General features: G+C 61.8%; 1 protein-coding gene across 2 annotated transcripts; it reads right to left on the reverse strand.

The window, feature by feature from the left end:
- Positions 1-972: 972 nt before the first annotated feature.
- On the reverse strand, positions 973-21,044 carry TLE2 (TLE family member 2, transcriptional corepressor). 2 transcript variants are annotated; one of them, XM_059388601.1, is made up of 20 exons: positions 20,938-21,044; positions 20,766-20,863; positions 20,257-20,320; positions 19,795-19,839; positions 17,657-17,719; positions 15,473-15,547; positions 15,066-15,249; positions 14,692-14,711; positions 12,053-12,160; positions 10,824-10,868; positions 10,108-10,257; positions 8,528-8,666; positions 7,298-7,458; positions 6,717-6,793; positions 5,758-6,007; positions 5,269-5,516; positions 5,000-5,147; positions 3,147-3,297; positions 2,550-2,626; positions 973-1,282 (listed from the first exon to the last, which is right to left on the reverse strand). In XM_059388601.1, the coding sequence occupies exons 1-20, from the start codon at positions 20,959-20,961 to the stop codon at positions 1,175-1,177; spliced, it is 2,235 nt and encodes a 744-aa protein (XP_059244584.1). In that variant the 5' UTR covers positions 20,962-21,044; the 3' UTR covers positions 973-1,174. The 2 variants fall into 2 exon arrangements, with proteins under 2 accessions (XP_059244584.1, XP_059244585.1); XM_059388602.1 differs by having other exon boundaries at positions 15,066-15,246; positions 20,938-21,043.
- Positions 21,045-22,056: the final 1,012 nt, after the last annotated feature.

The raw sequence follows: 22,056 nt of genomic DNA on the forward strand, positions 1-22,056 counted from the left end.
ATCTCCGCCCGGGAGGTTCCCAGCAGCATCCTGGCTTCACACCCAGCCCCTCCACGGCGGCCCAGGCTCATGGGAGCTTCCAGAATAGAGTATATGGCTCTGCCCTGCGCCCCGCCCCAACCCCACTAGCCACCCCCCCACCCCTCTCTGCCGCTGCTGGCTCCTGGCCTCCCACTGATGCTGACCGTGCCCCCTGGCTGGCCACGTCCTGTAGGCTGCTTCAGCCTGGGCTGGAGGCCTCTTTCCAGGAGGAGGAGTACTCGGCCCGCCTGGTTTCCACCCGGCCGCACTCATCTCCAAGCCTTTGCACATGCCGCTCCCTGTTCCTACACAGACCTGCATGACCCCCACAAATGGCCATTCTCCGGGTCAGCTCTCACTTACCATCCCCTCCTCTGGGACCGTGGGCTTCACTCAGACCCTCAGGGTGGGCCTGGAATCATCTGGGGGTCTCCAAGGCAAGCACCCCAGGAGCCATGTGGTCCCCTATGTTCCGCAGCCCCTTGTACGTGTGCAGCATCTTGGGAGGACTCTGTCCAGAGAGTGGCCAGTAAGAGACCCAGGCAGCTCTCTCTGGGGCCAGAGCCCCGAGTGCCCGTGTGACTTCCTCTCCCTGTGACACTGGACCCCCAAGCTGTATGTCATGACGGCAGGAAGTCCACCATCCTGGAGCCCCGGGTGTCTACTGGGAGCCGAGCCCTACCAGCCCGGGGACAAGAGTGAGTGATCAGGGTCCGTGGTGTTCAGCCATGGAGGTCCGCGGGTATCCCTTAAGCCGTGCTGCCCTGCACCACGCCAGCTGCTCACGGCGCACCCCACGCTGTTTGAGGCAGGACCGGCTCCTTCATCATCCAGGAAAGGAACGGGAGGCGGAGAGGAGGCAAGCCACTCGCCCGCAGCCACTCACCCCTCCCCAGTGACAGTGCGCGAGAAAAGCCACAGTCGCTGGCTCAGCCCAAGACAGAAAGGCAGTTGTGATAAATACATTTATTTCCCCAAAGTCCACCTGCCCGTCCAGCCCCACGTCCAGCCAGGGAAGGTGGGAAGGAGTCGGCCAGAAGGCAGACGGGACTTAGCACTCACAGGTATGAATGGAGAGGGGGTGTCGGGGTCTCTGTCCGGGATGCCCCTTCCCCAGGAGCCGGGCCAGGGGTGCCGGGAGATGGCGGGGGTCTCAGTAGACCACCTCATACACGGTGGCCTTCTTGTCCCCTGAGCCTGTCACAATGTACTTGTTATTTCCAGAGATGTCACAGCTCAGCACGGAGGATGATTCCTTGGACTGTGGGCAGGGACGGGGAGAGGGCGAGAAGGGGGAGGTGAGACGGGGCCCTGCACGATGTGCAGAGGGAAGAGGCAGGGCGACTGGTTAAGCGCCTGCCCGCAAGGATGAGCCGGGGCCAAGACGGGACACGGGAGCCCACGGTGGGGCGCCAGGCCTCTCCCAGTTAGGGGGAGGGGGACACATGTTTCCAGAAGAAGGTCCACTAGAATTGAGCCTCTGGACAGGTGACCGTGCTCCTGGGAAGGGCAGGACCTCTGTGCTCTTGACCTCGAGAGGGAGGGAACTGCAGCCCTGCCCCTTTGGAGGAAGCTCAGAGAGCGTGTGCCGCGGGCTTGAGGCCACACAGCACTGCAGAGGGCCAGCTAAAGCTCACGGCACAATGACCAGCAGCGCCAAACCTTCCCTGTAAAGGGCCCAGCATGAAGTTCTCAGGCTGGTCCAGATCCATCTCTAGCCAGCAAGTCCAGAGGCCAAATCTGTGTCACATGATTCCCCTTTTGTTTCTCTGCCCTTAAAAAATGTAAAAGTCCCCCCCGTACCCACTAGGACGGCTGGGACCAAAAAAGACTCACTAACAAGTGTCGGTGAGGATGTGGACAGGTTTGAGCCCGCAAGTGCTACGTTTCCATCGACAGGTAGACAGATAAACACCGCTAGGTCCGTCCCCACATGGGAACACCGTCCAGCCTCAGGAAGGGAAGGACCCTGACCCCTGCCATCACGTGGAGGGACCCCAAGGACACGGCGCTCAGTGAGAGGAGCCAGACCCAGAAGGACCCATCCCACAGGACCCCACTCCCAGGAGGGCCCCAGAGGAGTCCCGTCCACACAGACCAGAGAGGAAAGGGTGGGAGCTGGGGCTGTGGCGGGGTGGGGAGTCCGAGCTTAGTCGGGACAGAGGCTCCGTGTGGTGGGATGGAAAGTTCTGGAAACGGGCAGTGGGGGAGGCTGGACGGTGCTTATGCACTTAGTGCCACTCAACAGTACACTTGAAATGGCTAAGATGACAAATTTTACGTCTTAAAAAATTAAGTACACGAATAATTAAAAAAAAAAAACAAACCCGGGCTGCAGGCAGATACGGCCCGCGGGCCAGTGTGCAGACAGACCCTGCTTAGTGCCTGCTGGCCGGGGGTTTGGGGGTGGGGGTGGGAGGACCCGGGGAAGTTCTCTGGTTTGCCCCCCCCAGCGAGGCCACCCTGGGGCCCCAGGCCTGTGGCGACCTGCCCGGTGCTGCCCGCCCGCCTGCCCAGCGCTGCGCTACCTGGAAAATGCTGGCCCCGTACGGCGTCCTCCAGGCGTTCAGCAGGTTGTCCTTCCCGGTGCTCACAAACCAGCGCCCTGGGGAGGGGAGGCGGGCATGTTGAAGACCACCACGGGCTGGCCGCTGGGCTCGTTTCTGGCACGGGAACACTGGGCCCCCCTGGGGCTCCACCTGGCCTTTGAGAAGGGGGAGCCCCCAGGAGAGGGCGGCCGGATAAAATCTGGGATGTCCAATTACGCTTAAATCTCCGAAAAAAAATCATAAATCGCTTTCGGTACAGATGCACCGTATCTTACGATTTATTATTTATTTTTAGCGTATGTGTGTGTCCAGGGCAATCCTCGGGACATACTTACACTAAAAATCGTTTCGCTTTTATTTTTTCCCCAAGTGCAAGTATATCTCACGCACCGTTTAGGATCTATTTGTGCGAACAAACAAGTGCAATACTTGGGAAAAACTTACACTAACAAATGATCTGCTAAGACTCAAATCCCACCGGCATCCTGCGTTTGGCCGTGTGGGCTGTCTGTGGTGTGCTGGCGTTGGCAAGCCCGCCCCAGCGCCCTGGAGCCCTGCCCAAGCCCGAAGACCCACCGCAGGAGGCAAATTTGAGGGCGAGCACGCAGCTCTCGTGGAGGTGCAGCTGGTACTTCTCGGGCTTGCGGACGTGCAAAACCTCCACGTTGCTGCTCTCCATGCCCACGGCCAGCCAGTCCTGGTTGGGGCAGTGGCCCAGGGAGAAGATCTGAGGGGTGCAGAGGGAAGAGGGCAGATCAGAACCCCCTTCAGATGGTGGAGGACGCCCAGGAGGGGAGGGGAGAGGTCCAGCGCTCTCCCGCCGCAGCCCCGCACGGAGAGGCAGCTGGCCCAGGGCCTGGAACGCAGCAGGCAACTGCATGTCGAATCATTAATATTAATCAGAATTACACGGAACCCTGGGGCCTCACATCCATTATCTGCTCCGAACGCACAACAGCTCCGGGAGGGAGGGAAGCGGGGAGAGCACGAAGCCGGGCGAGGACAGTCGTCGTGTCCCCCCCGCCCCCCGCGCCCCCGTGAGCAGATGGTGGAAGCAAGCTGGGACCCCAGCAAGCTCAAGGTCATGGATCCGTGAAGGATCCGGGCCTTCGGACTTCCAGCTTCGAGCTCTCCCCGCCTGCCAACGCGTCCTCTGACTTTGATCTGAAAGGGCTCATGGCCTCACCCTGCCGTGCCCGAGGCCGAGTGAGGCACAGGGAGGTATAAGGCCCTGTTCCCCCCAGAAACTTCTCAAAGTCTTACTGAGAGGGCACTTGTGGGAAGAACCATAAACTGAGAGCAGAGAGAAGACTGGGCGCGCTTACAAGTTCTTTCCTGGCCACACAGACGTGTTCCTGTATAAAGACAGGGGGCGGGGCACCTGGGTGGCTCAGTGAGTTAAGTCTCTGCCTTCAGCTCAGGTCATCTCAGGGTCTTGGGATCAAGTCCCACATCAGGCTCTCTGCTCAGCAGGGAGCCTGCTTCCCCCAACCCACACCACCGCCTCTCTGCCTACTAGTGATCTCTCTCTCTCTGTAAAAAAAAAAAAAAAAAAGGCAGGGGACCCCACGGGATGGGAGACACTCACCATGGGATCCCCAGAGAACCACCCATCTAAGTCTCAGGGACAAGGGACAGACATGTCCCCCTGCACCCCAACTTCCTTATCAAAGCAACTTTCAAGCTGAAGAGAAGAGAAGGTAGAACCAAAGGAGTTTGGGAGTTAGCTACCCCCAGTCTTCAAGGAAGGGGGCAAAATGGAGATGGATTTTGAAGGATGAGTAGGAGCTCACCCATTTGGCAAAAGGAACAGGAACGCATATCAGCTAGAGGTCGAGGTGTGGCAGGGCATGCTGTGGCTGAGACCAGAGCGTGGAGGCCTTAAATGTCAAGTCACGAGCTCACGCCCTGCCCCCAAGGCAGGGGGAGAGAGGATCTGGGTGACTCTGCTCAGCCCTGAGGAGCCCCCTGGTTCTGTTCGGCCCCTTCACCACATTGTTCAGCCTGGACTCCCACGATGCCCTCAACAGAGACCTCTCTGCCCAACTACCATGTCAACCTCTACCTGTCCCCCCAATCAGTGGCTTCCCTATGGCGAGCCCCAGGAGCGGTCAGACACTCTTGGTAGGGCCAAGAGATTGAAGGCCAGGAGGAGAAAGGAAGGAATGGGGGAGTGGCTTGGCACAAGCATGTGGGAAAGCGATCTGAGGGTCTTAGTAGGCCCACAGCTTAAAAATCAATCAGTTCCTTTGTGCTTCCCTCTGTCCCTGGAGAATTTAGGGGGAAGGCCTGTGGATCTGTCCGAAGGAAGGACAGACAGCAGGCCTTTGGTCCCACTCGGCCTGTGGAAGTGAGTGCCTTGGGTGGGGAGGAGGGGTCTCCAGATTCCTGAAACTTCTATGGCCCTCCCAGCCAACCCACTGCAGCACCTGGGAGCTGAAGTCGTGCTGTTGCAGCTGGCGGCCCTCCCGCAGGTCCCAGCAGCGCACCGTGTTGTCCAGACCCCCGGTCCAGAGCCGGGTGCCATAGTCGGAAATATCGATGCAGCTGGCGCCGTCGGTGTGGCCCTGGAACTGCCTGCAGGGAGAAGGGCCAGGGTCTTTCGAGGAGCGGGGCCCTCCCAGGCCACTCATCTGCCCCCCACAGCGTACAAGCCAAGGCGGGGGTGTGTGTGGGGGAGGGGGGTCACGACGCCCACCTGACCATGGTCTGGTTCTGCAGGTCCCAGACCACGATGTTGCCGTCGCTGCAGCAGGAAAAGCAGACCTTGGCGTCGGGGCTGACCGCCAGGGCGTAGCAGGCGGGAGCCGAGGAAGTAAGCTCTGCCTTGATGCGCGGGGTGGGCGCTGCCAGGTCCCAGATGGACAAGGTGCTGGCCTCGCCGCCCACGATCAGACTCCGGCCGTCGGGCAGCAGCTTGCAGGAGCGAATGTAGTTGTCCCGGTTCTGGGACGGAAGACAGCCCAGGGTGTAGGCCTGGCCCTCCCACCCGGCCTCCTGGCGGCCCCCGCCAGGTCGGTTCTCAGAGGCTGCGAGTCCCGCCCCGCCCCGTCTGGCCCGCGAGCCCCGCCTCCGCCGGATGAGCCACGCCCCCGTCCCAGCAGACTCCCGGGCTCCGCCCCCATCGGACCAGCCCCGCCCCGCCGGCAGCCAAGCCCCGCCCCCAGGCGGCGGGCCCGGCCCTCACCAGGCAGTCGAGCTGCGCCACCGGGGTCTTGGCGCCCGGCTGCCCCACGTCCCACACTTTGACGCAGCCTTTGCCGCCCGTGTACACGTGCTGCGTGGAGCCGCTGATGGTGACGGCGCAGACCACCTCGCCGTGCGCCAGCGTGTGCAGCTGCCGCGCGTGCCGCGGGATGCCCGCGCCCACCAGCGCGTCGGAGGGGAAGGGCACCGGCTGCATCTGCCCGTCGGCGGACACGTGGAAGGAGTAGGCCCTGCGCCCCAGGAGCAGGAGGGCGGCTGTGACTAGGGGGAGCGGCCCGCCCGCCGCGCCCTCGCCCCCCCTCCCCCTGCCCGGTGCCCCGGTGCGTTTGGGGAAGGAGCCCCGTGATCACTGGTGACCCGACAGCGCTGTACATGGTGGGGGCGGTCCTAGCCCTCGCCCCGCGTCCCACCCAGTGCAGAGTAAGCGCTGCGTAGAGGGGACCCAGGGAGATGCCGGGAGAGCTCCAGAGAATGGGACCCAGGGGTAGCCACCAGCCACAGGGGCCAATCAGATGTCAGTACATTTACAACTTCAGTTCCTCCATGGCAAGAGCCACAGGTGGCCGGCAGCGATGGCGATCACTGGACAGCTGTACGTCCAGAGCATTCCCACCGCGGCAGAAAGTTCTGGGCACCCAGGGCTGGGTCCATCCCTGGGTCCACGCACTGCAGGGTGGGCAGCCGGACCATCGGCCCCCACCCACTAGGGGTCAGTCGTGGGTGTGGCAACCACAAATATCACCAGAAGTGCCAAATGTCCTGGGCTGGGGCAGGGGGGGGAGCGCAAAATCCCTCCCCTCCAGTTAAGAAAGAGTGGTCTCCATTTTGCTTGTTACACACCTCTCTCTCTCCAGGGAGCTGCTCAAAGAGACCTTCCGGAAAGGCCGCTGGGGAACCCCAGCCCCCACCCCACAATGGGGGCCCAGAGCCAATACTCACGGTTTTCCACCAGGGATAGTGGGCAGGGAGGAGGAGACAGAGGACCCTCGGAGATGCGGGTGACACTCAAATGCCATCTGCCAAAATGCCAGAGGGGGTGTCACGGGTCAGGGGACTCCAGCCCACCTGTGCCTTTCCCCAAGCTCACCTGCCATACTTCTCCATTTATCAGAGGATCCCCAATCTGTTCATGGGCCCCTCCCCAAGAGGCCAGAGATGCCCTGTCCTCCACCCACACTGCAGCTAGGAGAGCGGAGGCTTTCACTTGCGGGAACCCCAAAGTCTCTGCCCAGGGATTCCTAGAACCGCAGAGTCATAAGGACCCAGAATGGGACCCTCAGCCCTGTGGCTGGGGCTCTCTGCTCCTTACAAGGCAGCATGCTCACTGTTGCCGGTTATAGGTGTGTCTCTGTATTAAGCTTGTGGGCTACTGAGACCCTCAGATCACCTCCCCACGAGCACATGGACTCCCATCCCTTTCCCTAATCCCTTGTCTCTCCTTACGTAAGTGGTTTCTCGTCCTGGCCCCCAGCCCCTGCACCCTGCTGGTACCTCCTGGTTCCCCCACGCCAAGGACTCACCATGGGAGACCGTCCATACACTACAGAGCCGCTGACCTGGGGGGACAGGTGGAGGCTGACGTAGGAGCTGGGCACAGAGAGGTCCCCGTTAAGGGCGCTGTGGGAGCTCAGGCTGAAGGATGTGGTGAAGGGACCGGACAGCGTGAGGGGGCTCCGCAGGGCTGAGTGAGAGAGAGGAAGGTCTTCAGACACCTCCGGCCCAGATCCCGCCTTCCACAGCCGTGGCTGGTCATTCGGGGCTGCCGTGCTCTGGTCCGGCATCCACCACAGCCTCTCCTGTTTCCAGATGTTTGGGAATATATTGTTCCCTCTGGCTGACATGCTGTCCCCTTTCCTTCCTCAGCGGCGAAACTCCTACTCACCCTTCAAAACCTAGACCCAGGGGTGCCTGGGTGGCTCAGTTGTTAGGCGTCTGCTTTTGGCTTAGGTCACGATCTCAGGGTCCTGGGATCGCGCCCGGCGTCGGGCTCCCTGCTCAGCAGGACGCCTGCTTCTCCCTCTCCCACTCCCCCTGCTTGTGTGCCCTCTCTCACTGTCTCTCTCTCTCTCTGTCAAATAAATAAATAGAATCTTTAAAAAATTAAAAAAAAAAAACCCAACAACCTAGACCCAATGTCCAACCATATCTCAAGAACATCACTGAGCCTCCTCTCCTCACCCCCCCTCTAACCTTGCCCACGCTGGTTCCCTCCCTCTACCCTAGCCACCATCACACAGGACAGCCAGTTTTGGGGTCTGGGTCTCCTTCCCCACCATCTGGGAGCATCTCGAGGGCAGGCTCCAGGGCTGATTTTTTGGGGGACCCCAGGACCAGCACAGGGCCTAGCCATAAGACAGAAAAGGGGAACACTGTCGTCCCAACATTAACGACGGGGAACCTGAAGCTCAGAAAGGTTGAGCCACTTGCCCACGGTCACACAGCTGCTGAGTAGCCAAGGCTGGCCTCAACCCAAGGCTGCCTGAATCCAAAGCCCGTCTTGCCAGGGCTCACTAGGCTAAAGCTCTTGAGTAAATCACTTCCCCTCTAGGGCTCAGTTTCCCCCCGTTAACCCAAGACCGTAAGGAGAAAGAGGTCCAGAGGGAGTCAGTGTTGGGCTCAGAGGCATGGAAAGGGCCAAGGCCAGGCCCGAGCTGGATTCAAACCTCCTGCTTCCCCCACTCCCTACCATTTTCTAGAACCACCCCTCCACCCCCCCCAGAAGGTTCTGACAGGCCGCAGCAGAGGCTCACCAACACTGTCCGTGCAAGGCGCTGGCTTGGCAGCAAGCTGGCGGAGGTGCCCCGCTGAGCTGGGCCCGGGGGTGGATGCATCCTGGGGCGGGGAGGAGTCGCAGGACTTGGGGGCAGGAGTGCTGGCGGGAAGGTCGTTCTGGGGAGAAAGGTCAGGACCGATCACCCCCTGGCACCCGGCACCCGGCAGCCCACGAGGGGGTGGGAAACTAGGTGAGAGCAGAGAGCGGGGGTATCCGCGCTAGGCCAGGGCGCCAAGCAGTGCCCCTCTGCGGTTCCAGGGGCGCGGGCCCCTCGGCTGGTCCCCTGAACATGGGGACACGTGAGGGTCTGCACACGGGAGCACTAGGTGCACGTGTGAGCGGAAGGGGCGAGCATCTGCCCACAGGGCTGCGCACAGGCGGGGAAGGGGAGCCGGCACCTGCGGCCAGGCTGTGCTCCTGTATAATAAGATACCCGGTTAGGAGTGTGGGTGTAGACTGGCCTTGAGCAGGGGCACGCCTGCAGGGAGAGGGGGACAGGAAGTCAGGAGGTTGTCCCATCCTCTGGGGACAGGGAATGGGAAACCCCCGGGGGCAGATGAGCTCCCGGATGAAGGACCAGCACCCAGGACAGGTGCCCGGCCCCTCACCTGCTCCCAAGGGTCCAAGGGTCGGGGTGTGCCTCCTCCCAGCCCTCCCCACCTGCCGCAGCTGTGGCTCTGGAGGGGAAGCCGGCCTTCAGGGACCAGCACCCCCCCCCCCCCCCCCCCCCCCCCCCCCCCCCCCCGCCCTCTTTCTGCTGCATCTCCTTGGCCTTTCAAGAACTTCCCATTCTTGTCCCCTCTTTCCACTAGACAATCCCACATTTTGTACCCGCCACAGGCGCCCGCCCACGATGGGGTGTGGGTGGCGACCACGTGGGACAGGGAGGCCTTGGGGGGGGCGCTTCTCCGGGAGAAGAGAGCTGCCCCTCCCCCTCTGGTCTCCTGGAGTGGAGGAGGTCACCGAAGATGCCTCGGGAGCCCCAGCCTCTGCGGTTGCCATAGCAACCTGCTGGGAGGGGAGGCCTAGAAACCGACACACTGTCTGGGTAAGTGCAGGGCAGGGGTCTGGGGAAGATTTGGGGGAGGGAGGGGGTGGGACAAATGGACCTCGACTGTGTGTGGGGGGGGCATCCTACAGCTGGCACGGACAAGATTGTTCCCATAGTGATCCTCTTGCCTCTGGGGACAGGGACGACAGCTCAGGTGGGGCTGGTGTGTCTCCAGCACCTGGCAGACTTTAACACTTGGGGGGGCTGGAGTGGCCCTCGCGAGAGCCTCCCTCCTCCAGGTCCCTGTGTTCATCTCCAGGGGGCTTCCTAGTTCTTACGAGAGATGCCTGGCTTCTCTACAAGGCGGTGGGTGAGTGGTCTCTTCCTACCCACAGAGCCAGTCCACTTGGGAAATACACTCAGATAGAGGAGAAGCAGTGTTTCAGAAGGTGGCCAAGAACCTGAGCCGGGCTGCTTTCTGTCCACTCCGTATCCTGCGTGGTGGCATCTGTTTCCAGGTCCCCAGGATGAACAAAGTGAGTTTCAAGGCCTCCCCTGCTCCTTACCAGGACAAGCTCCTTGGCTCTGGGGAGTGGAGAGCCGAGGCTGGAGGCCAAGGACGCCGGACTGTCCACGAGGTCCCGACGGGCAGGGATGCAGATGGGTGCCTTTCCACAAGGGGTGGTAGCTGGGCTGGGAGGCTCCGAGGGTTGGTCCTGGGTTCGACGAGGTGACGTTAAGTGGAGATGAAGTGGGTGAAGGAGGAAAGCCCCTCTCTAGACCCCTCCCAAACCCCATCCCACGCTCCAGACTGGGCACCTACGGTCCACCTTGAGAGGATTATGATTCCCCTGGCTCCGTGCCTTACTTTACTCATCTGTAAAATAGGACTGATCGTTCCCAGCCCATAAGCACACAGAGTCACGGCTACGTCAGGACTTGCTTTCGTCACCCGCCTCGAACAGATGGGGAAAAGTGAGACCATAGCAGGGGGCACACTCCCCCAGCCACACAGTGAGCCAGGGCTTAAAGTCACTTCTGCTGCCCATCCCCAGGGTCCTCTGGGCCTCAGTTTCCCCACCTGCACTATGGCGAGGAGGTCGGCCTGAGGTGTCCCCCATCTCCTACTCCCCTTCTCCCGTGCCACCCTCATCCCAGCCATGCACGGCGGGAGGGGGACAGGACCCTTCCTTCCCCCAGGCCCCCAGCCCTCAGGAAAGCCGTCCGCTCGCTGTGCCCCAACCTCCGAGTCCCGGAAGTCAGAGGTCGGACTCCGACTCACCTCGTCCACCACCAGGTTGTAGTCACTCTTGTCTTCGTCGCTCTCCTGGAGGGGTACGGGGCGGAGGGAGCTTACCCTGGCGGTGCCTCTGCCTGCCCTGCCTCCCGGCCTCTGACTCATTCTCGGGGGCGGGGGTGTACACAGGGCCAGCCCCCGTCTGACCGGGAGTCCGGGGCTTCAGAGGCCCATGGGCTTGGTTCAGGAAGAAGGCTGCCATGAGCTCAGGTGCGGCGGGGAGGTGGGGGGGTGTCCCTCGTGGAGAAAAACAAGGGGACGGAGCTGCGCACCCAAGACTTGCTGCGGGGCCCTGAGCACCCCCAGCCCTCCCTGGATCTCAGTTTCCTGCTCGTGCAGGGAGGGGAAAGCCAGAGGCCAGGACTCGTCCAGTCCTGTCAGGGTGGTCTGTCTCGTCTACCCATCTGCCAGAGACCTCACCCCTCCTTTCTCCCGGCCTTCAGCCTTGCCCTCTCCAGGAAGCCCTCCAAGCTTGCTCTGGAAGGATTTTCTTAACACCTATCCCCACATCTATTCTACCTCCTTCTGCGGCTGCTCCCTACCGCCCTTGCGAGGAACAGTGCTGTCTGGGGCCGCCCTCTGGTCTAGCTGAGAAGCCCAGGAAGACCAAAGCCCGCCTGAAGGCCGCATCTTCCCAGCGGCGGGGTGTTTCTTTAACGGCCCCCCAACCATCCCCAGTTCTCTTCTCTAAGACAGAATGAGTTGCTGACACGTAGAACAAGCTGTGATGATGGTTGAAGACCAAAGGCAGCTCTGGCCGAGACGGCCTGACAGGCGGTGGGGACCAGGGTGAGGCTGTCCCTACCGATGGGATAAGTGTCTCCTCGCCAGCCGCAGTCCCGGCCCCCACATTTCCGCGGGGGCCCTGGGTGCTAGAGGCAGAAACTACAGGTGCAGTGCTCCTCCAGTGAGGGAGGGGGTCCGGCCCGGGACAGCCCCCTGCAGCAGAGAGCACTCTGGGCCTCACAGAGAGGCAGGGGAAGGGGGAATTGCAGACAGGCTGAGCCAAAGCTAGGAGGGGGAAAGACAGATGCCCGGTCCCAATGCCCGGTCCCGAGGCTCCAGAGACACAGCACCCAGAGCTGGGCCCGGCCCCACAGGGCTTCCCCGGGCAATGGTGCGCTATGGAAGGCTGCAGAGTGAGCTGGGCTCTGGGAGGCTCTGAGGAGCCAGACTGGGGGCTCACCCCAGACTTCTGCTTGCCCCCCACTTACGTAAGGTCCCGAGAGATCCTTGTCCTCAGGTCGCTGCTTCCCACTGCCCCCTGGGCCGCCCGGTCTTTCCTCTTCCACCACACTCCCAGGGGGTGAGGGGGATGCGCTCTGCAGAGATACGAGAGCTGGGTGAGTCGAAGGGTCAGGCTCCTGGGGCCCCAGACTCGATCCTGGCTGAGCCAAGACTGGGGGTCCCCAACACTGTTACGAGGATCTGTGCCTCAAGCTTCCCCATCTGGGAAATGGGACCTTCCAAGGCTGGACTCAGTGCTAAGCCCTTGACTTAGAGAAAGGCCAAGGCCGCGGCCACGCGCCGTGCTTGCTTTAGTTCAGTGATACACGTGGCCAGCTTTCCACTTTGCCACGTCTCAACTTTCTTTCTTTTTTTTAAGATTTTATTTATTTATTTGACAGAGACAGAGAGATAGTGAGAGAGGGAACACAAGCAGGGGGAGTGGGAGAGGGAGAAGCAGGCTTCCCCACAGCAAGCCTCTGGGCAAGTGATGGTTAATTGCATGGTACAGACAGGGAAACTCAGCCTAAGGGAAGACAGGGCTGTACAGTGACTTAGGGGCCGAGACAGGACTCAAAGCCAGCCCACACACGCCAGCAATACGATCTCTGATAATAAAGAAATAAATCTCAAATAAATAAAATGTTAAAAAGAAAGAAAGAAAGAAAGGCGCCTGGGTGGCTCAGGTATTGAGGGTCCGCCTGGGGCTCAGGTCATGATTCCAGGGTCCTGGGATTGAGCCCCGCATCGGGCTCTCTGCTCGGCGGGAAGCCTGCTTCTCCCTCTCCCACTCCCCCTGCTTGTGTTCTCTCTCTCGCTCTCTCTCTGTCAAATGAATACATAAAATCTTTTTAAAAAGAAAGAAAGTTGAGACGTGGCAACGTGGAAAGCTGGCCACACGTATCACTGAAATAAAGCAAGCACGGCGCGTGGCCGCGGCCTTGGCCTTTCTCTGAGACCGGCGCGAGCGCCGGCACTGGTCTGCATCTGTGTCTTCAGCTGTGAAATGCGGATGGGAGCCGCGCCTGCTTCAGGGCTGCTGGGAAGAGCCAGCGAGCCGCGGACCTAAGCCAGCGCCAGGCCCTCCGCGAGTGCCCCCCGGGCTCTCTGGAGGACCGGCCCGTGTGTGTGCGGACACAGAAACCCATATCGCACACCAGGGTCTCTCGCCTCGGCCTTGTGGGGCCGCCACCGGCACGCTGGGGGGGCTGAGCAGCATCTCGCCCCCGCCATCCCCTCGATGTCCGGTGCTCCCTGAGTCGCAAGAGCCACAGATGTCCCCATACAGGGCCTGGTGTCCCTGAGGGCATAATGTCTCATTTGACATCCCCTCTTTCCTGTGGGGCACACCTGACAGCGGGGAGAAGCAGCCCTTCACACTGAGGACAGGAGTCGTTTTAGGAAAGGGGACTTGGATGGGGGGTGGGGGGGGGCGCCACGGTCCCTTTCCTGGGCTGGGCAGCATCCCCCACAGTTACGTGTCCAGCCAGAAGCTCTAGATGGGGCCTTATCTGAAAACAGGGTCTTTGCAGAAGTGATTGGTTCCTGGGATGTCCACCGCACGCTATCGCCATGAGAGGGAGGCCTGGTCTCCGCCACAGTCTGTCAAAGGAGCAGGACCCCCGGGGCACCTGCTACCTCCTGTCTTGGACTTGAACATGTGCGAACACGCGTTTTACATGTAACAGAGAGAGAGACAGACGCCCATCCCCGGGCGCAGCCCAGACGGAGCGTCCCCACCGCGGTTCTCCAGATCTGGGCCTCCAGCTCTGCATCTGCGAAATGGAACCGTCGGAGGGCGGACTCACAGCCGTCGCGGGCACCGCGGATGGCGGCGCGGGCCGGGCGCGGGCGCAGGCTGGGACGAGCTCTGCGCGCAAAATGCGTTCGGATCTTGGAGCTTCGGCACCACGAAAAGAGCGTGACCCGCGCGGGCAAGAGCCGGTACGAGCCAACGGTGACGGCGGGGACAACCTGGACACGCGCTGTGCTGACAGACCCGGAACGGACTCCGAGTCCACAGCCTCTGCCTTTTTTAAACCGGGCTCCTGGAAAACCCGCAGGCGCAAACTCGGTTGTCACGCAACTGCGTAGACCCGCCCAGCGCACGCGCACCAGAACAGAGGTGGCCGCAGGACGCGGGAAGCGGAGTCGGTTGCGGGGCCTGCACCGCGTGCGGTTTCCTGCACCGGATGCTGCGTTTTATAGGAGACTGCACCGCGGGGGCGCTGGGCCAAGGGACTTTTCTTTGCAACCTCCTGTGCATTTATAATTGTTCCAAAATTAAACACTTCCTTAAAAAATGACACACGGGGCTCACTGGCTCTACCGGGCAGCAGTCCGGCAGATACTCGCGGAGGGAGGACGGACACACTCCCGGACGGACGGCTGCGCGGATGCCACCACCGCCCGCATTCGATTCTTCGTTGCAAGAAAAGACTCGAGCTGGAAAACTCGATCCCTAACACTCTGGCCTGAGGGGCCCCTCCCACAACCACGAGGCTCCAGTGGCCCAGCGCCTGAGAGACCCGGCTTGGGTCTGCTACCGAGCCCCCCATCAGCTCAGAACCATCGGCTTCAGCCACGTGCCCGTACAAGGCGAAGTTCCCCGCCGCCCTCAACTTACCCTGCTCGGGGCTCTCTCCACTGGCAGGTCGCAGGGGAGGCAGAGAGAGAGAAGACAAGAGGAGGGTTTCATAGCCTGTGGTGCCACAGGGCGCACCCCTCCAGAGCTTCTAGAGCCTTCTCCCCCGCTCAGAACCTCCCTTCTCTTTCCAACACCCTGGCAAAGCAGTGGGTTATTCCTCGCCCCCAACCATCCAGATAGATGCCCAGAGACGGGCAGTAACTGGCCCGAGAACACACAGCCGCTGGGGGTCGCAGGCCCTATCATTCACTCCCTCACGCTTCGGTGCGTCTGGTGCTCTGGACGGGGTGGCCTGCCAGTCCCCCTCCCCACCCTTGTCCCCCAGCCCCTGCCACTCTGTGCTGCCCACTTACCTCTGGGTCCCTCGGCCTCCCCACCTGCCCGGTCCTCCTTGGCGGCCGCAGCCAGCTGAGCCTGGGCGGCCAGTGCTCCGGACAGGGCCAGCAGCCCCGTGGCGCTGCTGCCCACCAGGCCAGCAGGGCGAGGGGTGAGGGGCACCGGGGGAGCATGGTGGGACAGCGGCTGGAGCTGCTGCTGCTGGAGAGAGGAGGGGTGGGCCAGGGCCAGGCCGCAGCCCAGCAGCGCCCCTGGCCTCGGGGGCAGCCCAGAGCCCGCACAGAGTCTGCGCCCCAGAGTCTCCGGGAAGGCCAGAGCCCAGGCCGGCTGCCCACCCGGCACCCCCAGCTTGAGCACCCACTGGGTGCCAGGGCCCTAGGGGTGGGGTGTCCCGAGGGCAGGGGAAGGGCAGGGGGGGACTCACCCCGATGAGGCTGTTCAGCTCCCCCACAGTCACCTGCTTGGCCCGCTCCACGGCCTGTAGCACCTGCTGCTGATGCTGGGGGGGGGGTACCGGGAAGGGGGTGCTCGGGCTCCCCATCTGCTGACCGCCCCCAGCCTCCCAGGCAGAGTCCCCTGACCCCCAGCTCGCCTGCCTGCGCCCATCCTTGTCCCCAGCGCTCGGTGTCTCTCTCCTCTCTCTCCCCTTTTCCATTTTAAGTCGTGAGTCAAACACAGAGACAAAGAAAGCATGTACGGGGCAGCGAAAACCAGTCAGTGTAAGTCAGGGCCGAAGGATCAGGACATCCCTGGGCACTGTGGACGCGGGGTCGTTCTCTGGGGTGGGGAGGTCCGGGAGCTGCGGGGGGCCGAGCAGCATCCCCAGCCCCCACCCACTCCATACCCTCGTCTCGGACACTGCCCAGCGCCCCCGGCAAAGAACTGCGGTCTAATCAGCACCAGCTAAAGGACCGGGTCGAAGAGAAGAAACAGGCAGCCCGAGAGCCCCGGTGCCTCCGCCATCCTGCCGCCCCTCTTCCTGCCTCTCCCTACCTGGAGCAGTGACAGACGGTGCCCGACCTGCGTTGCTGGGTAAGGGAGCCGCCGGCCACACGTGGCCACTGAGCACTGGAAATGTGGCCAGTGCAAGTGAAGAACGAAACGTTTCACTTAATTTAATACAAATGTCCGCAGAAACTTAATATATTGAAATCGAAATACAGACGAACGGATAGCGAGGGCCCACACGTGGCTGGCAGCTCCCGTGGGAACACACGACCTACGGCTGTTCACGCACACTCCCGAGGCCGGGGATTTGGGTTGTCCCCACCAAGGACCTGTCAGAGGCTACCAGGAAGCTGCTGTGTGTGGCACACCCGTGTGTAAGTGTGTCTAGGCCGAGGGTTGGTCAACTTTCTCTGAAGGGTCCCAGACTAGGTACTTTCAGCATTGCAAGCCTGTCGCAGATTTTCTATCTGCCATTTGATGGGGAACGCTGCTCCAGAGATCACGCACATGAGTGGGCATGATGGTGTACCAATAAAACTTTATTTACAAAACAGACAGAGGGTGGGACTTGGCCCTCAGACTACGGTTTGCTGACTCCTGGCCTAGAATGGAGTCGCCAGAGTACATGTGCGTGTCTTCATTCACTTCCTCGTCTTTTCAACCTCCTTTCTCCCCATGTTGCTGTTCTCACACAGCCACCCTGTCCCTACCCTTGGCCTCAGACATCGTCTCTACAGTCTAGCTGGGATATCCCTCCATCCCAAGCTTCTGGAAAAATCTCAGATTCAGTGGGAAAGCGAGATAAGCATCTGTTCCCCATCACAACGAAGCCCCCCCCCCCCCCCAGTTATCCCTCCTGCAGTAGAACCTGCCCTCACACCTCTTACGGAGAGAATGCTCCAGACAGAAGCAGGGACAGCTGGTGCAAAGGTCCTGAGGCTGGCACGTACTTGAATTCTTACAAGGATGAACATTTTTTTTAAGATTCAGGGAGGTGTTCATACTGCCACCTGCCATGGCTCTATCTTTTTTAAAATTATTATTGTGGTTATGGATATTTAAGAGTCGTCACTGTCACCGTCTCTAAGGCCACAGCTCAGCGGCATGAAGCAGACTCACTGTCCTGTGACCACCCCAACCCTCCATCTCCAGAACTTTCCACCTCCCCAAATGGAGACTCTGTCCCCCCAAAACACTGACTCCCCGTCTCCTCCCTCAGTTCCGGCTCCCACCATCTCCTCTCTGTCTGGACCATGGGTCTCCTCCAGGGACTTCCTGGGGGAGGAAGTGAACAGTACTTGTCCTCTGGTGACGAGCTGCTTTCACTGAGCACACAGAAGGGCTAACTTTTTACCGGGTGCTTACTTAGCTATCACCCTGCTGTGTTCATTTGTCTAAACATCTCCACAAAGGCACAGACAAGGCAAGCAGCCAAGGGCACACAGCCAGGACCGGGACCCAGGAGGCCTGGCGGCAGGGCTGGACCCCCACTCCTCACCCTCAGCCACCAGCCCCCAGCCCCCTCGGTGCCTGAAGCCCCCTGCTCCAACCCAGTGCCCCCCTCCCCCGGGCCACCCAGCGGAACCAGTGCCCACCACTCTGAGCTGGCCGCCCTCCTCCACGTCTCCAGCTCCCCTCTGCCCCAGCGGGGCCCACTCACCTCCTGGGTCAGGAAGGGGATAATCTGAGCACAGATACCACTGAGGCGTTTCACGATCTCGGCCTGGCAGGAAACAGTGGGGAGCAAGCTTGGAGGGAGGACCCTCGGTCCAGACCCTCCACTCCAGACATAAGAAGTCTTGGTAAAGCCAGGAGGTACGGGGCCGTCACCAGCGGGTGCAAACGGGGGACGCGGCAGCTGAAGAGGCAGAGACTCGGGGCAGACCAAGGGGCTGCCGAGGAAGCAAGCGGGGGTCTACTGAGCAGATGCCCAGGGCAGCCGTGAGCCAGAAGGCGGGGACAGATCCACCAGCCGCCAGACTCAATCAACAGATTCCCGGGAAGCAGCCACACAGCCGCCCCACTCAGAGGGGCCTGGGGGTCATCACGAACAAAGGAGTGGCCCTCCCAGGCCGTCTCTCCTGGGCACAGGCTCTCTCTGGGTCTCCTCTGCAACCTGGGGCCACAACCAGGCAGAGACCCCCCAGCGCACCACCCTCGGGGAGGGGCTTTGTGGTGGTGGGTTCATAAGAAGAAATCCGTCTTTCGCTCTTTGTCCCCAGTTCCTGGCAAAGAGCCCCTAAAACTCTTGGGATTTCTGTGATGGGTAAGGGACCTGGTGGGGGCAGGACATCATTTGCTGCTCTCAGTAACCCCCTGTCAGCCATACCTGCTTTTACTAGAGGGATGGAGTTAATCACCAGTGGCCGAGGATTTCAGGCCTATGCAGTGAGACCACCATAAAAACCCCTAACAGAGTTGGTGGAGAGCTTTGGGCCGGTCCAAGTATGGAGGTGCTGGGAGGGGGACGCCCCCCAGGAAGGCCACAGACGCTGTGCGACCCATGCCTGGCCTCTGCCCTCTTCCGTCTGGCTGAGCTCCGTCCTGTCTAATAAGCGGGTAACCTAGTAAGTCAACTGCTTTCCTGAGTTCTGGGGACTGTTTGCGCAAATGATTGAGCCCAAGATAGGGATTATGGGAACCCTCAATTTACACAGAGTTGGGTGGTCAGAAGTTTGGGCCGGAGACCCAGACTTTTGCTTGGTATCTGAAACAGGCCAGGCCTGTGGGACTGAGCCCTGAAGCTGGGGTCTGTGCTGACCAGGCACACAGGGTCCCAATCAGGCTGGACATCTGCTGGTGTGGGAGCTGGAGAACTGGTCGGTGTGCAGAAACCCACGTGTTTGATGTCAGAATAGGGACTGGAGTGGAGACATTGCGGTTTTACTTGTAGGTTTCACTGGGGACTGGGTCTGGGCCAGGGGTACCGAACAGAGAGAAGTGGGTCTGGGCCAGGGGTACCGAACAGAGAGAAGTGGGGTGGGGTCAGCTTTGCTTGTGCTTGGGTTGGAGGGGTGCTGGACGGGGTTTGAGTTCCCACTGGGAGGGCGGAGACTGGGCCCTAGCACCTGACCACCACTCGGGGCCCTATAAGGAGTTCTATTTCATGGACCCATGCGACCACACCCTACTCCTGCCAGATCACCCCTCTCCAGCCCATACCAGGGCCAACAGAGCCCACATGGACCCAGAAAGGCACCCCCCAGGCAGCCCACACTCTCAGCCCACCCACTACCCCTTTCCACCCAGCTGGAAGCCACCTTGTTTTAGGCTCTACCCACCATTCTGATATCCTAAGGGACAGAATCTAAGAGTCCATCAACCTCCCAATCTTTCAGGGCTCCTCTATCAGAGAAACTTGAGGTCAATGTCAGGTTCTTGGGGTTAATCTTTTTTTTTTTTTTAAGGAGGCTCTGTGCTGGGTGTGGAGCGCAATGTGGGTCTTGAGTTCAAGGCCCAAGACCAAGATTAAGGTCTGAGCTGAGAATCAAAGAGTCGGATGCTTAACCGGCTGAACCATCCAGGCGCCCCATCTCAGGGTTGATCTTGAACAGCTGGAGTCCACTTCAGGACCTCCTGGTCTAACTTAGAACCTTGAATCCCACACAGAAACTGACAAGAATCTCAGAACCTCAGAGCATTTGGGCCCATGTCACATCCTTCAAAGCACCAACAGAAGCTTGAGTTCCACCTCAGACCATCAGGATCTATCTCCAAACATCAGACTCCCTGAGCTGAAAGGGACCTCCAAGACCCTCGCCCTTCCTACTGGACACTCTGACCCCCTAACACAGTTACCTGTTTGTGCATTTCAATGTTGAGCCCGTAGGACATCTCATAGTACTGCAAAGGAAAAGCCAATTGGGATTGTCTACAGGGCCAGTCCAACGCTGGGTCTTCCAGGAGTCCCCAGGCTCGGGGGAATCACAGAAGGGCACAGAACCTCCCAGCCCCATGGGAGCCCAGAGGGGAAGACCAGGGGAGGAAGCAGGGAGGGGGACAGGAGGAGGTGCCCGGAGACCCTGGGCCCTCAAAGATGCCCACGGAGAGAGAGGACATCCTTGTGTCATTGTTTGTACGAGTTGGGAAGGCCGGCGTAAAGGCAGCCTGGAATCCCAACCAGCCCCATTCACAGACACGCAAAATGAGGCCGGGAGTGGCAGTGTGAGCCGGATTCACACCCCTCCCGCTTTTACTCACAGCTGAGCCCCCCGCCCCCCGCGCCCCCCTGCCCAGTCCTGGCAATGATGAACCCCTCACCATGACATAATGTCGCTGCATTTCTGTCTTCTCACTGGCCAGCTTCTCGCATTCCAGCTTGAGGCTGGAAAGGAGATGGGGCATGGGGTCCCGCTGGGCCCTGCCTCTATGGCCACCCTGCCCCCACCACACGCCACCCTGGGAAGGGCACGGGGACACCCCCTCTGGGCCACTTTCCAAAGTGACGGGTTTGGCTCTTTCCCCTTTCCCCTCTCCCCACTTCCCTAGCGTCGCCCCACCTCCTGCTCCCAGTCCCTTCCCGCCCCTTCTCAGGCTCAAAGTGTCCCAGTACTGAGTGTCCCCAGGCACCTCACCTGCCTTCCACCTGGAAGCCATTCCTCCCTCCTGGGGGGGGGGGGTCCCTCCTCCCCGCTCCCTGGAGGCCCCGCCCCCGCCTGGCTGCGCCCCCGGGGGCCCCCAGAGGCCGGCCCCTCTCCCCCGGGCTCCCAGGTGAGCTCCCAGGTGAGCTCCCGGGCCCCCCGGGGCGGGGCGCCCCCGCCCCCCCTCACCTGTGGTACTGAGCCTGAAGAAACTGAAATTCCTCTTTGATGCGGTCGCAGATCTCCAAGATCGAGAACTTGAAGGGCTGGCCGGACTGAAGCGGGGTCTGGGGGGCACGTTGGGGTCTGAGCTCCCGGGCGCCCGCGCCCCCGCCCGGCGCAGCCCGGGCCCCCCACTCACCGGGTGCCTCCCCTGGGGGTACATCCTGCCGATCCGGAGGCCCCCCGCGCCGCCGGGGCCCGACGATCCCGAGGGGGGGTGGTGGGGGGTGACGAGGAGGTGGCGGGGCTGCGGGGGGGAGAGCCGGGGGGGGCGGTCCGGAGAAGGGGGGGGGCGCGGCGGCGCGGGGGCGGGGCCCCGGCGCGCCCGCGCCCCCCGGGGGGCGGGGGGGGGGGCGGGGACGCGAGGGGCGCGGGCCGGGCGGGGGGCGCACGGGGCCGGCGCGGAAGGTCGCGCGAGCCGCGGCCGGGTGTCGGCGGAGGCGCGGGCGGCGGGCCCCGCGCGGAGCCGCCTCCCTCCGGCGGGGCTCGGCCGGGAGCCGCGGGCAGAGCCGCCTTAAGGTGGCGCCGCCGCCCCCGGCCCCCCCCCCCCGCCCCCCCCCCGCGCCCCCCCCCCCCCCCGCCGGCGCCCCCCCGCACCCCCCCCCCCCCCCCCCCCCCCCGCCCGCCCCCGGGGGGGGAACCGGGGCCCGCCCCCCGCCCCCCCCCCCCCCCCCCGTCGCCGCCCCCTCCCTCTCGAAAAGGGCCCCAAAGAGAGAACCGAGAAAGCGTAGAAATACCTGGGGCCCGCTGTGGGGAGCAGCGTGATGGGGTGGGGGCAGCTGGGGTCAGAATGGCCTTTCTGAGGGAGCGGGCTAAGCCCTGAAGATCCCGAGGAGGCCCGGAAACCGGCCTCCCAGGGGACCGGGAGGAGCCCGGTGCGGACACCTAAGGAGGCTCCGGAGCCCTAGCCCCCTGGGGTCTCAGTATTCCCATCTGTACAATGGCAGAGACGGGGCCATTTTTAAATGCGATGGTACCTGAGCAGCCCTCGGCCTGGCCCCGCACAGAGCAAACTCCCAGAGACTGGACTTGGGGCTCCCCTTGCCACCGCCAGCGGACTGGGCTGTCTCCCCTCTTGGACTGTGAGCGCCTAGAAAGCAGAATTCCCGTTGACAACGGCCAACTGAACGCCTGCCATCAGACTGCGGTCTCCGAGGCCGCGGCTCTGCTCCCACCTTAGACCACTGACGTCCAGGGAGCGTTGTTTACACTCAGCTTGCCGGTGGGACGTTCTCCTTCCCATCTTGCTCATAAAAAA

Source organism: Mustela nigripes, chromosome 2, assembly GCF_022355385.1.
Source record: "Mustela nigripes isolate SB6536 chromosome 2, MUSNIG.SB6536, whole genome shotgun sequence".
Classification (NCBI taxonomy): domain Eukaryota; kingdom Metazoa; phylum Chordata; class Mammalia; order Carnivora; family Mustelidae; genus Mustela; species Mustela nigripes.

Excerpts from the sequence above, each read along its gene's own strand:
- TLE2 (XM_059388601.1), bottom strand. The coding sequence starts at position 20,961 with ATGTACCCCCAGGGGAGGCACCCG. Across the intron at positions 15,548-17,656 it reads TCCCCTTCCTGACCCAGGAG|CATCAGCAGCAGGTGCTACA; the intron begins GTGAGTGGGCCC and ends CCCCCCCCCCAG. Across the intron at positions 14,712-15,065 it reads GGAGGCCGAGGGACCCAGAG|TGGAGAGAGCCCCGAGCAGG; the intron begins GTAAGTGGGCAG and ends GCGACCTGCCAG.